Consider the following 14279-nt stretch of genomic DNA (forward strand, 5'->3'; position numbering starts at 1 on the left):
TTGCATATCGGATCCGACCCGAGCGATTCGACTCGAAATTTGGGCGAGGAAAAACAAAACAAACCAAACAATTTTCATGTGCGGCTACTTCGAGAAGGTTCACGCCTGCGGCGGCCACAGGCCATATGTTGCTGCTGCAAATTATGATACCCGAATGGTTCAGGTGTTTCAAGTTTCACTGGCGGAGGCACAAAATATGGCCGCTGGAAGAGATTCCTCCTCTTCGGTTTCGGGGTTAATTATATCCAGCTTCAGCGAGCGGCTCGGAGATGCATTTCAAGCGCTCGGCCGGCGCGGCGAGTCACCTGTTTTCTGTGCAAACAGGTCGGGCCTGTCGCAAGAATCGCACCCAAAAGGGGAAAACGGACGGGAAACACCCCCCCCCCTTATCTCATCGCCGCCGTGAGAGCGCGACACGCGGCTGCACACATGACGGCGGGCCAAATGCGGCGATGAGTCACGGGCCGGGTGACACTCGGCACATCGGTAATGGACGGTTTCCTTCCAGGAGCTGGAATGTGTCGGTTTCCGGCGAAAAAGAGTCGGCTTTCTCCTCTCCGCCGGGTAATTCTGCGTAAAGACAAATCAAGCCGGGCTCTCCGCCGCCCTTCCACGACGCACCTCGGTCGGGCGGATAATCCCCCCCCCCGAGCGGTCGCCCGGGCGGCAAACTCGACTCGAGACCCCCTCTTCGGTTTTTTCGCAAACAATTTCTGCTCATCCAAGCGGTGAAGGGCCGCGGCGAAAATGCAACACAGCTGCCGAGGCACTGACGCTTTGGATTTTTTTTTTTTTTTTCGTCTGCGAGACGGCGAGCCAAAGCCCGGCCATCTGTTTTCTGTTTGGTTGAGATATACAGGTTGCTATACTGACGTGCCTCGGCGACGGCTTCTTTGAAGTCCGATGAGGTAATAGAATCATCCATTTTTTAAGGAATCCATTAAGGTTATCATATTTCAACACCATCCCGCGTCTGTTAAGCCGATGTTTTATCCGATTCCCATTTTCTTTTTTTCCTAAACCCCTTGAGATGTTATAAAAATGTCAAAATCAAGGCCGCACATATGACCGCGCCGGCTCGGTTTTTTTCCCATCGGTCGCAGACGCGGAAACACGTTATTAACGCGATCCGAAAAGAGAGGTGAAGAAAACACCTTCGGCGGCTTTTTCTTGATTTCTAAACAACTTCTTCCTACGCAGATGCCTTTTTGAAAGGTTTGGAAAAATTGCTCGGCTCCTTTTGAATAAAAAAAAATCGGTCGAAGCTGCATCGAAATTGCAAAATATAAATGATGCAACGGCAAAAATGTGCGTTTTAAGACATGAGATTGCTTTAAATTTGGGAAAAAGGGAGGAAAATGTAAAAAATAATCGCCTAAAAGTCACTGGTGCTTTAAGAGTTCAGGGAGTGTGGGTAGAGGCAACGGTCTCTGGTATCTCTAAGGGTCACGGCCTGCAAAGATTGAGAGCCCCCTCACCGCCTTTTTCAGATCAATGGTCTCCGGGGGACTTTTATTTTTTTTTCCAGGCCTTCAGTTCCAGTGATTACAAGCGAAAACTACTTCCGAGGCCGTAGAGCACCGACTTGTGGAGCGGCAGCGCCGAGGAAACGGCCGGCAACACACGGCAAATACCCGATTCCAATCTGGTTTCGATGTCTGAGAGGTCGAAATACAGGAAAAGGTCTTATCTTTTATTTATTTACAGAGGTCCCCCTTGTGGAAGAGTCAGCTTTCCAAAGAAAAGTTGGGTTTTCTCCATGCTTTCCTAATTTGATGGCAAACTGACTTTTGTCCGGTTCAGGTTCGGGTCAGCGGCGGCCCACGTCGTCAAGAGCCGTAGATCAAACTTCACTCGAGGGGGATGTTTGCCCGTCGGAGCACATATGGTCAAAATGAACGCCGGCGTTCCTGCGAGCTCTCGCTCTCGCCGACATTCTTCGTTTCGAGGCAAACTCAACCAAACGCCGGAGGTCGACAAAACTGATCAATTTTTATTGACAAAATGTTACAGTTCCACTGTGACGTCCTACGAAATACAAACCGGTTTGTTCGTACGAGCGCCGCTCGCACTCGGTGACGCGTCTCACGGACGACCCGCTACCACGACGTCGTTCCTCACACACTATGTACGGCGTCGACGCTCGGCTACGAGAAAAATAAACAGAACACCAAAAGGCCTTTTTTTTGTTCTACTACTAACCCGTTATCTGACCAGACCGCAACCCTTGATCACATCCTGCCCCCTAGTGGTACCACCTAAATCCCGCTTTCTGGGCTCGTACGAAAGACTGGCTGGACGCAGCTGTGAAAAGCGAGTTTTCCCTGCAGGTAAAAAGCGACCTCGTGCCTGGAGCTCAGATCCACTCGTGACAGACGGGCGCGCTGTCGATGTGAAGCAAAGAAAAAAAAAGCACATGCTTTCTTTCTTAAAAGCGTATCAATGGACAGAATTGAGAAGAAAAGAAACGTCTCGGGTAATAAATACCGCGTTCCGAAGCGGATTTGATCTTAAGTCGGGATCAAATGAATACGTTTGGGATCTGACGCGGTGTGACATTTCAAAATTGACGAGCAAATCCGTTTGACCGGATCGCTATCGTTTCCGCGGCAAGGACACACGGCTTCCACACCGGATGGTTACGGGAGCCACTCGTGAACGACGCCGTGCACGAGACATCGCGGGACGACAACAAAACAGAGCGAAACCTTAACACGTAAAATAAAAACACACTTCGCCCGCGACCGTCCCGACGGTCCAGCTGGGATTTTTCGACGGCGGGACGTGACGGGAGGCCGACCCTTCGATTCGTTTCGTCCACGATCTCCTCGCTTTCCCGCATCCGAGCGCGTCTTTGCATAAACGTTAGCAGGAGAAAGGACGCGGCGGCAGTGACGTATGGCTTTTGAGGTTTAGTGAAGGGCGCGGAGGCGTGTTCAGGTTGTCAGAATAAAAAGGTGTTTGGAAAAATATCTCTATATTGTGCTTCGGTTTTTTTACTAAGATTAGTCTCCGTTATGAAGTAGCCGTGTGCGCAACCTGCACAACGTGGAAATCCTCCCGGTGTCTCGCCGGCTCGTCAGAAGAGATTCTCGACGTGCCGAGACAAGACGGATGGCGGAAAGCGCTGCGAAACACTCCAGCTTAGAGTCGCCTGTTCAATCTACATATTACAGAATGTCATTATGTCACGCGAGGACTGGAGATGTTTTTGGCAATTATCTTCTCTGAGCAGGAGGGAACACGCTTGTTTGATATGTACTGAAAGAAACTCCTGATTTCTTCAGGGTTCCGACTTTTCTCTCGAGTTTTAAAATTCAAACTTCGCCGACTGCTTTGTCAATCGTATGTAGCAAAAAATAAAAAATAAAAATAAAATAAAATAAAGAGCTTTATTGGGGAAGTAGGGAGTTATTATGGTGTTTTGGTGACATCTTTAGCACTTCTAACTTTTCATTGACCTCTAGATAAACTGTAGTTCTTGTATCTCGCTGATATAATTTATTGCAGACAAGCAGATTTAGTCTGGTTTTCATTTCACTAAAAGGGGAGGGTTTAAAAAAAAAAAAAAAAAAAAGACAAAGTTTTCATCCCTTTTGAAAATACTCCAAAACCATTTTTCGCCGTAAGATTCTCTCGGACGATTTCAGTTTTCACTTTCCATCCGTTTTCGACAAATGGATAGGCGGTCAATTGTTTCCAGCTCGGAAACCCTGTATTTGTCATTTGGAGCGAATATAAAAAAGCGAAAAACCCCATTTCCATCGAGATCACTCACATCGGCATCACTATCGAGACGATTTTTTTTTCGTTTGTTTTTGCATATCTTTCAGCCCTATTTGAATCCAACCCTCCCCGCCTACACGGGCCCGGATAAGGACGCGTTCTGATCTCGCGTTTCTCACGGGAGCGTAACGAAGCCGATGTCGGGCGCGTCGCCTCGGATCAGCGCGGTGCGACTAAGCGAGGGTGAGGGAGAGGCCAAACGAAAGGCCGGGTTGACGGAGTGCAACGAGTCCCTCTCGCTGCTCCTGGTGAACAGAGGGCAGGGCGTGACGGCGTGCTGGCGACCGAGCTGTCGGGAGCAGCCGGATCCGGGTGAAGGCTCTATGGAGGATGCCGAGATGCTGGAAAAATCCAGGCCGGCGGGGGTGGTCTTTGAGGCGCCGGGAGGACACAGGCCGTGGAGGTCGGAGGCGTGGACCACCCTCTCCAGCATGTCCTTGGTACTTTGTGTGCACTGCGAGAAGAACCAGACGAGTCAGAAGCGGAAAACGTGCGGCATCGTCACAAGTTATGAAGGGCAAAGCTGCGGCGGCGACAACAGCGGCGTGTACAGACAGGTATGGAGAATTCTGCCACGTGATTGAAAGGATTAGTTTGGAACTCGACCGGCAGCAAAGCGGTGATTACATTGACGACAGCTTTGTAGACGGCGTCTGACAAGAGAGGCGCGGAGGAAGTGTGTTAGATGCAGACAATGGGTAAAAAAAACAGGTGACCGAACAAAACGAGGGTGAACGGTGAGGCGCCGTCTTCTTTCGGGTTACGCCGCGTTTTTGCTCGCCTCGCCGTGCGTGAGCCCGACGCGGATCAGACAAGACGTGAGCTCCATCTACTGTCGAGTGAGCGAGGTAATGTTAATGAGAAGATGAAGGAATGGCGGTGAGGCATGCGCGTATCCACACGTCAAGAAGTGCATCCATCCACACGTCACTGGAGAGCAATCACAAAATCTGTCCCGACGGCACACGTGAACGCAGGCAACAGAAAGAATGGAATCCTCAAAACAGGGTTAGGAGGAAGACACCAAGTCCAAGGCCAAACTACGACGTGAAGGAGCCACAATGAACGGTTTGTGGAGAGATGTTGTGATTGGATTGACGCTGGACCCTACTCTTACCATCGACCGTCTACATGTTGCAGTGCTTTTCAGGCTGTGCAGGAAAACGCTAAATCCTGACAGTTCTCCTCCTGGCAGGGTGGAACGCATACAGCAGATCACTGAATATGAATGCATTCATCAGTACTCCGTAGGCAAAGACAATATTTAAAAAGAGAAAAAAAAAAAAAAGGAAGACATTAAATCAGGCAAACATCCGAATATCGGCGCAGGATGATAGAAAAATGAATTTAAGAGGACCAAAAATCCAAAATATAAAAATAAACATTTATTTATCACTCGTTTCATGCATTGTATAGAATGTAAAAATAGAAAAGTCTTCTGGAATTTATGAAAATAAAAAAATAGAGAGATTTTCAAGACACATAAACCACAGTGACAAAGCATGTGACAAAAGATGTGTTTTCATGTGTTCCTCTAAAAAAAATAATGAATCCAAAGCTAAGAATTATGCATTCTTTTTGATGGCGTACTGAAACACACACCGCTAGCTTAAGTCAAATTTAGAAGAACAGTAACAAAGAGAACGGCGCAGAAACGTGTCGTCTAAGGCTGTGAGGGTGTCGCACCACCTCTTGACCTACTGACAGCAGGTCTGGTGTGGGCTAGAATAGATCGCGCCGCCAAACGAAATTGTATTCTCTGGTCTTCATACAAAGAGATAAACTAAATGATTTCACTGTGACTTTGGCTCTGAAATTTGTTTCCAGAGGAGGGAGCACAACACTGTGAGAATAAATAGTTTCTTCACAAAATGCAAAGGAAGGACTCCTTGAAATTTGAGTTCGCTCCCAATATTTTACATTAAATATAATAAACTGTTGAAACATAGGCCTCGTATAGAATAGTTCATCTCCGTAAATAAATAAAGGTATTAAGAATAAATGTCGAGAAGCAAGGTGATAAACCTCTTCGCGGCAGCTCGGTCATTAGCAATCAATTAATAATTGGCACCGTGATTCGCTCTTTCATGCCGGATTGTGTTATGCATGACATGCTCTTACAAGAGAACAAAATGACACGTCAGTATTTCTTTTATCGTCTTTTCATCGGGAGGATTCGGCTGAAAGACGACTCTATTCGGCTCCAGTTGCCTTGGTCAAGTAAGTAATCCTTAGTTTGAAAATGTGTCTGTGGTTTATTTGTCTTTCTCAACCCCACTGTAAAGTGAGACCGATGACAGACAATTTAAGCCGCCGACGAGTAAAATTCGCCGTTCTCTTCGTTCTGTTTTCATGTCTAAACCATGCAACTTCGGGGGATGGGACACAGATCGGGGAAGGTTGACTGTACAAACACAGTAGGTGCTAGGGGATGGTCAAGACTCGGGGGAGGGGGACCACAGTCTGGTTCACCCTACCATGTGTGCGTCATTCTTTGCCATAAAGGGAGGCAGCTCAATGTCTGACGCTGAGACAGCGGGGTTCGCCTCATCAGAAGTCAAGAAGCCTCTTCTGTCAATCAGACTGGAAAGAAAAAAAGAAAAAGAAAAAAGAATGCTCTAATTGTGGCATCAAGAAGTCGGTCATAGAAAATCTTTGCGCATCTGAACGGCAGCAAAGGAACCGCCGACAGAAACGACGAAAAAAATTGAAGGAAAGTGCAGATTGCGAATTGAGATCGGCGGACTTACCTTGGAGGCATGGGGCCGCATAATGTGACGCAGCAGTTGGTTAAAATGCTGTTATAACTGTATGGGTTTCCAGAATCCTCTGCCCCCCTTTTACTTGACCAGGAGCCCTTGATCTGAAAACAGAAAACTCTCGTCAGTTGATTTGATGGAAATGAAGAAGCCCTTGACGCACAGGGGTTGTTTACTCACGTCTTCATTTGTGGTGAGGTTGGAGGCTACTAGATAAGTGTGGAAGCCTGAGAGGCCCAGAATAGACCAGATGGAGAAGAAACAAATCACCAGCTCCACCACAGTTGACAAAGATAGTCAAGGCGTCATATTTCACAGTAAGTGAGTAGTCATTCAAATGCAGACAGCAATTACAGTCATTTGATAAACCAATGATGAGTCTGTGTGTTTGTTTTCCGGCCTCCGCACCTAAATTGATATAGACGTAGATATAGGCAAACTTCAGTGTCCCCTTCGACTGATTCAAAATAAACCTGCGGTGCAAATGATGTGTAAAATATTTAAAAACATCCGGACATCTTCAAATGAACAGCTGTACTTTGAAAACAAGGCGCCTCATAAAAAGGTTTTAGAGCTGCAGCAGAACATTTCAAAGGAAAAGGGAAAAAAAAATGTTCATTGTGTCAGAGACATAAGACTAAATTCTACACCTTAATAATATATTTTTAACATCTTCGTTGCATACACCATTTCATTTCCACCTAAATAATCCATCGAAGAAAATACGATGAGAAATTTCACATGCCATAATTCCGTCATCGCTGGTTTACTGTAAAGCGCAAATAATGTGCGGCGCACTGTTGCAGTCAGAAAAATGGAGATAACGTGAGGCAGCGATCCTCCACCTTCGCAGCCATCTGCCTGAGAGCATTGTGTGGCTGGTTGGTAGTAACTCCCTGATCCTATTAGAGCATGAGCTTAGGTTGGAGAGCAGCAGAGAATGCCATGTCAACACTGCGACTTGTGTTCTCAGCACAAGACAGCAGCGGCATTATCAAAATAACCTCTTAGCTTGATTGTATGAAAATGAGGTATGTACAAAGGATATCTGGCAGGGCTCTCCTGGATGGCTTGTACAAGGCTTTTCCCGGCTTGGGAGCCTGAAAAGAGAAAGACAATGCGGGAACCAAATTCAATCCCTCTTGAACAGGTCTTTTGATGGAGTGTGATAAACGTAACAGCGACCGAGCGAGCATTCCCCCCGGCTGGGTGACAGTACTTACGCAGGGAAATGTGTGTGATGACGCAGCCAAATATGAAAGAGGTCAAAAAAGACAGGGAGATGATGAAGCTGTAGAAAAAGCGGTAATTGCGTTTGCCCACACAATTCCCCACCCAAGGGCAGTGGTGATCAAATCTTTCTGAGTGTGAAAACAAAGCACACAGACCACAAATGAGAGCATGCTTTTAGCAGTTATAAAACTGGGGCTCTGAAATCAAACCATTCTTATCGATGAAGCATATATATGTAATGAAGACTAAAAGCAATATCTTACTATCTGACGATTGCAACGAGATTACACTAAACGAGCGTCGGTTTCCTTTTCAGTTGAAGACGATAAACGCTCATACCAGTTTGGCAAGATAGAATTCCTGCAGTTACAGACCGAAAAGAAAATGCCTGCCCTATCTTGCCCAACAACCCAATACTTAATAGGGAACAGATGACAGAGACTTCCTGCCAGACTTCATTAATCAGTCGCAAACAAACTACTACATTTAAGTCTCAAGATACTGATTTAAAGTAAACATACGACAATTCAAATAACACAAGGGAAGGTTCCAATTGCAAGTCTGCTGGGAACGCTAAAGATGTTCACAACACCGCGTCACTCCTGGCCATGGCCGTAAGTCGGTCAATTTAATTAGAGGTAACTCTCAGTCATGTCCTTACCCACACAGTTGTCACACAGGCTGCAGTGGGAGGTCCGGGGAGGGCGGAACATTTTACAAGTGAAGCAGTATTTGAGTTTTACCACCTGCTGGTTGATGAGGATCTCTTTAGTCCGCGGAGGGGGGCGGTACGTTGAGGATCCTGAGGTATCTTGAAATAGACAAGTACAAAGAATACTGACACTGGCAGATAAGATAATTTGCCCCGGCCAGCACAAAAGCTACTGATGAGTAAGATTAGATATAAACAACAATAACAGCAAACAGCATTTGCACTCTTCAACACTGACAAGAGTAAGCTGCTTAGGTCTCAGTCCACAAATTCAACAGCGGGCATTTGTCTCACAGATCCCACATATGGCAAAGCTCTTTCACCCCATCTGCCCCGCTCTGTTCCAGATCCGGGGGCGGCCTTACCTATTTGCTTTTCTATGTCTGCTGCCTCGTCCGGGGTCGCCCTGGGTAGGATGCCTGGGTCTGTGAAGCTGGTCCTCAGCAAGGAGATGACCACGAACACAAAAAGCACCCCACCGATCACCGGAATGAACACGGTCAGATGCTGTACCAGAAAGGGGCAACTGAAAGAGAAAACGGGTCAGGCTTTTTTCAGTCAGCAAAACAACCACTAAACCACAACGAACGGAAAAAATTAAAAGCACTGGACAGTCAATACGCATACACGACCTGGGAGGAACCAGAAACATCTCAAGATACTCACTCGAATGCAAAGAAAAGGCCACAAGTGACAACAATAAGGCCCAGTGTCAAAGGAAGGACACCGCTCTGTCGTGCCAGGATGATGCGTCCGTCGCAGAAGAAGCGGTTCTTCCCCGGGAACACTTCCCACTTCCTCCGCCGCGTCTCGGGTCTCTTCTCGGCGTGGTTCTGCGCCGAGGAGGGCGACACCGACAGTGCCCGCGGGTCGATCTGTTGGTACTCGCAGTTCTTCATCCCGGCACCGGCTCGGTTCAGAGGTAGCTAAAGGCACATGCAAAAAAAAAAAAAAAAAAAAACCTATTTCCCGTGAAAAAAAAATCCTCAAATTCGCCTCAAGACTCGGTCATCGTAGGCCGGCTGGTATTCTGCTCTCCGGGCTAACGTTCAGTTCCCATGCTGAATGCTAACATTAGCTAGCTAGCTAGCTAGAGAACTAGCTAAAGAAGACATTCCTCCTCGGAGTTGACTTTAAGAAGTGCAATTGGTTTCCCTGTCAAGTTAAGGTAAACTACCATATTTGGCAGTCGAATTACAGCTTCTTGACAATATACTTCACATTTGGTTGGTTTTCGTCAAAAAAAATAAACGTAACACAAACAGTCGGGCTCGGTCCTCCTGCGGTTTTCTCTTTCCGTCAGCCAACGGACGTCACGGATCGGATGCTGACGTCACAGACGACGCAGGCCCCGAGATACCCGAATGCGCATGCGCGGTGACTGAGCGTGACTGGAACTTGTGGGTGTGCGCCTTCACCGTCACGACAAGCCGGTTCTTTGTTTTCCTCATCCACGGTTTTAATTTTCCAAAATCTTGACCTAACTTAGAAATACTTTTATAACAAGTGAGTTTGTTTATTAAAAAAAAAAAAAAAAGGTAATTTCTAATTTCTTTATAGTGAATCGAAACTATTCTACCTTTTCCATCATAATATTTGATTTTAGATCCTGAAGATATGTGGTTTCAGAAATATTTTAATCGTGCAAAGTGCATTGAGATTCTGAATTGTTAGAATATGGTGATGGAAAGTCTGTGAAAACACAACTGGACCATTTTAATGAAGTATCACATGCCCCATAAGTCGGAGCACCTGGATCTTTCTAAATGCATGTCCTTAAAAAAATAGCAATACACATTGTTAAACAGATATAGTGAGAAAAGTGCAGGCTGTTAAACAAGGAGACTGTCACGACGACTACAAAAAACAGCTTCACAAGGCAAGAACTTCCTTGTGCTTGAGATAGTACATTTCCTCAAAACTGAGACATTAGTCACGATAGCCACACAGGCATGGTTACAACATGGAGCTAAGAAGTAGTTCTAAGTATAAACCTGAAATACTTGAGGAAAGAATTTCTTTCTTCTTTTGCTGAACTGAATCCACACGTTACTTTAAAACCACACCTGTCTGGTTAATCTTCAGAAGTATTCAGAGTTGTCAGTGTGTCGTGGTGATGTTTCACAAACAAAACAGTAGGCTGTGGTTTTAGACTCATTAAACAAAGTGCAATGAAATGCATCTCCCACTTCCTTGAGCTAAACCAAAGCGTAAAAACTAAACTGTACTCTCCTTGCATAATAACGTGGACTTCCTGATTTAAAATACACAGTCGGGTTTAATCTGGTGTCTCAAATGTGATCATAAAACAAATTAGTGTACATTATTAACTTCAGTGTGTTTAAAGGACAGTGAGTAGTGTTACATTTATTCTTTCATTCATTTCTAAAACATGCCCTAAAGTATATCTTTAAAAAAAAAAAACTACTCTAAACATGCAGTGCAGTGTTAACAAAATAATAATGAAAAAAAATGAAAATACATTTTTTCAAGAACAACTATTGCTAGTCCTTATATCCACAACCATAAACAATAAAATGTCCCACCTTATTTATATTTTAAGTCAGTTTTTATCAATTTCGAAGACAAAGTTGTGCAATATACCAACCAGTATCATATCTTTTTAAAAATGTCCAAATTGCGAAGAACAAAGCAGAATTGGGGGTACAGCATGTTTCTTAGCTCTGCAATAGGGGTGCACAATAGCTACAATGTTTTTCAATCAATGCTGCGATCAGAGATCTTCATAAATCTTGCAGAGAAGGGTTTTATTGCACTTTCACATATTTTCAAATAATGCTGATATTGGAATGTCGCTTTTGAAAAGAGACAAGGAAGTGTCTTCTCTGGTGTCGGATTTATAACCCCATTTGACCCTAAGGACTGTCATCCTAGACGTTGCACAAATGTACACACTGCACTAAAAGAAGACCCTAAACCCTCAGTTTCATCTGATATGCTGAATTTAAAATCCCCTCTTAGCCAATCACATTTTGGGGGCGTTAGCGGAGAAATCAAAAACTCTTGCACACTGCAAGTTTAAAACGAAGAGCACCGCTTTCACTTCCACGTCGTGCTACATTCCTGCTAATGGACATAATATTGCATCAGGACACAACCGATGCGCGCGCACACACACACACACCTAATTCCAGAACACAGAGGAATAAAAATAAATAACATTCTGTACAATATTCTCGTAATTGCACGAGGGGCACACGCCATTTGTCCAGTGTCTTGACCGTTTCCCTGAACCCTTTATCCTTTACAGTGGTGATTGGGCACAAATATCTGGCACAATAAAACAGCATTAGTTATCTAAATGAGGTTTTATCAGCAAGTGCTGAAGTACAGCATGAGCAAAACGTGCATTTTCCATTGGCAATATTTTGTCTATCATTCCAAACAATAATTATTAGCCAAAATAATTATGCACTTACATTGACATTTTTCTGTAAACAAGTTATATTCATGATCACTTCCTTGCAGGGATAGTGCAACGACAAAAAAATGAACAAAACTAATACCAATAGCCCACTTTCACATAGAAATATTGCATTTAAAGCTCGGAATAATATCCAAGTTATGTCCATGGCAAAAAGTTACAATGCAGTGCGAGGCCCAGTACCCAGTAAGAGCAGAAGTATCCCAGGATGCTCTGTGTGGTCGGAGAACATATAGGAAAGTGTGGCAGCAGGGCAGTGATGGGATTTTGAAGTGTGTGTTTGCATCCATCTCTAGACTGTTTCTTTAGCTGGATGTTTGGTGTTGACGTTTTCCTTCGATGAAGGAGAGGCTCGTTGAGGAGGAGGAGATGAGCGCTTATCCAAAAGGGTACGGGAGATGAGGATGCCATGAACCTGGTGAGGACCTGGAAACAGATTGGACAGCTGTGAGCGGAAGCGGAATATCTCGACATATTTTTTGAACAACGCGACACCTGACAACGAAGGATATTATATAATTCACTGACCTGCACGTGCATGCACAAGGTTCCAAACACCAGGAGAAACGTGGAATGTACAACATATACAAACACCCGGGGATTGAAGAATCCTGGCGCGGGTTTGTCGAGCCCTTTATTCAAGTCAGTCTGCCAAAGTCCGAGTCTTAGACACAGCTCCGGGTTAGCGTGGAAATAACCGTAAGCCGCCACGACACCGAGGGTGGCCATCGGTAGAGCCAGGAGAAAGTTGGGAATCTGCTTCAGTTCAAAGTAGCGGAGGAAGCCCACGTCCCAGTACACATCCTGGATATGGGAGTAAAGCACGGGGAGGGGTCTCATGCACCAGAGTGGCGGAGGGCTATTTTCATCCGGAACCCGATAGCCCTTCTGTTCGGCCAGAGACAGAAGAGCGGGATGGATCCGCTCCAGGGAGACCGACGGTGTGCAAAAAGTCCTATACCCGTAGTACTGAAAAGCACAGAAGGGCAGAACAATGACTGCAGTTCCTAAGAGAGAGGTGACTAAAAGACAGATGACGACTGACAGGTAGCGGAAGAATTTACTGCGGCCTTTAACGGTCGTGCGATAGACTTGGATCTGAGAAATGGCACGTAGCGATGAAAGATACAGGAGAAAGCCGATGTTGACCAGTCCATTGGACCGCGCTGCAGTGGCTATACTGAGGGTCAGGCAAGCTCGGAAGATAAATCCTTTCTCCAGGAGGAACAGACCGCCGAACGTCAGCGCAGCGAACAGGCTCTCTGAGTATCCGGCCGTCATGAAAACATTTGCAGGCGTGATGCAGTAGAGCAGACTGGAGAGCAGAGCGAGACGCCTGTCCTGCAGAACCACTCTGCTGAGTGCATACAAGGCCACCACGCTCAACAGGAAGAGGGTACTATTTGCCAGAGCGATGCCCACCAGCAAACGCCCCCGCACACTCAACCAGCTGCTCAGGGGCCACAGCAGCGTCTCTGCGAGACCTCGCAGGATGACGGGGAAAAGGGGGAAAAAAGCAAAATTGTGCTCATAGAGGTATCCTTTCTCAGCGATGAAGATGAAGTGCTCTGCATCCCAGTGAGTGAGGCCGCCCAAAAACCACTCCACCGCAGAGTCCAAGTACAGAGCCTCCTCTGTCCGAGGGGGCCTGAATGCATCGGCGTCGTGGTCAGGAATGGCAGCATTTAAAAGAGCCTAGAGGGAAAAGCATTTTATTGGATTAATCGACTGTTATGACTGTGTGCGACCTGCTCAGCACGTAGGTTATGATTTGCCCTTCACTGAGTAGGCAAAGCTGTCACTATCACTGATGGGCGATGCCATTGGTATGACAGTCACTCGGATTACTTGGTGGCTATAACCGAGCAGCAATTATTGCAAAGGGGCTTACTTTTGACAGACGTACCTGTAAAAACAACGAGAGCCCCCGGGTAAGAGCTGCGAACTCCAGTACAGCTCTGACATCCATGGTCACCGAGTGAACAGAATGAGCCACGCTAAGCTAGGCCGGCGCATTGTCGCTGCTACAGCATGGCTAGCTCTGATAAACTATCGCCAAAAGTCTCAAGCTTCGCCTTCAGAGCGTGTCGATGAGCATTTGAAGTTAAATTATGAGGATAACGACGACGACGTCCGCCAGACTTTCGGTCTCCTCTAAGATGTTGCCGACATCCCCATCTTGCTAAAGGTAGCATTTTTTTGGTGTAGCTCAATCTACTTCCGGGGCAACCGGAAGCGGTTTTTCAGAATAAAATGTAAAGAGAGAGACGCCTAAACGTCGACGTTATATAAATACAGAAAGCGTCATTTCGGATACTGGTTTGGTTGTTTGTGCTTTTCTTTT

The 14279-nt window shown here is 45.9% G+C and overlaps 2 protein-coding genes across 2 annotated transcripts; both read right to left on the bottom strand.

Annotated features, from left to right (window-relative positions):
* Nucleotides 1–1973: 1973 nt before the first annotated feature.
* zdhhc18a (zDHHC palmitoyltransferase 18a) lies at nucleotides 1974–9523 on the bottom strand. The gene is made up of 9 exons (XM_086155252.1): nucleotides 9157–9523; nucleotides 8856–9016; nucleotides 8440–8589; nucleotides 7769–7906; nucleotides 7594–7645; nucleotides 6726–6828; nucleotides 6537–6649; nucleotides 6264–6369; nucleotides 1974–4240 (listed from the first exon to the last, which is right to left on the bottom strand). The coding sequence occupies exons 1-9, from the start codon at nucleotides 9387–9389 to the stop codon at nucleotides 3902–3904; spliced, it is 1395 nt and encodes a 464-aa protein (XP_086011378.1). The 5' UTR covers nucleotides 9390–9523; the 3' UTR covers nucleotides 1974–3901.
* A 652-nt stretch (nucleotides 9524–10175) lies between these two features.
* On the bottom strand, nucleotides 10176–14170 carry pigv (phosphatidylinositol glycan anchor biosynthesis, class V). Its single transcript, XM_086155907.1, has 3 exons — nucleotides 13842–14170; nucleotides 12464–13630; nucleotides 10176–12361 (listed from the first exon to the last, which is right to left on the bottom strand). The coding sequence occupies exons 1-3, from the start codon at nucleotides 13902–13904 to the stop codon at nucleotides 12074–12076; spliced, it is 1518 nt and encodes a 505-aa protein (XP_086012033.1). The 5' UTR covers nucleotides 13905–14170; the 3' UTR covers nucleotides 10176–12073.
* Nucleotides 14171–14279: the final 109 nt, after the last annotated feature.

Source organism: Fistularia commersonii, chromosome 11 (assembly GCF_037954325.1).
Source record: "Fistularia commersonii isolate RoL2024-O1a breed Wild chromosome 11, RoL_Fcom_v1.0, whole genome shotgun sequence".
NCBI classification, from domain to species: Eukaryota; Metazoa; Chordata; class Actinopteri; order Syngnathiformes; family Fistulariidae; genus Fistularia; species Fistularia commersonii.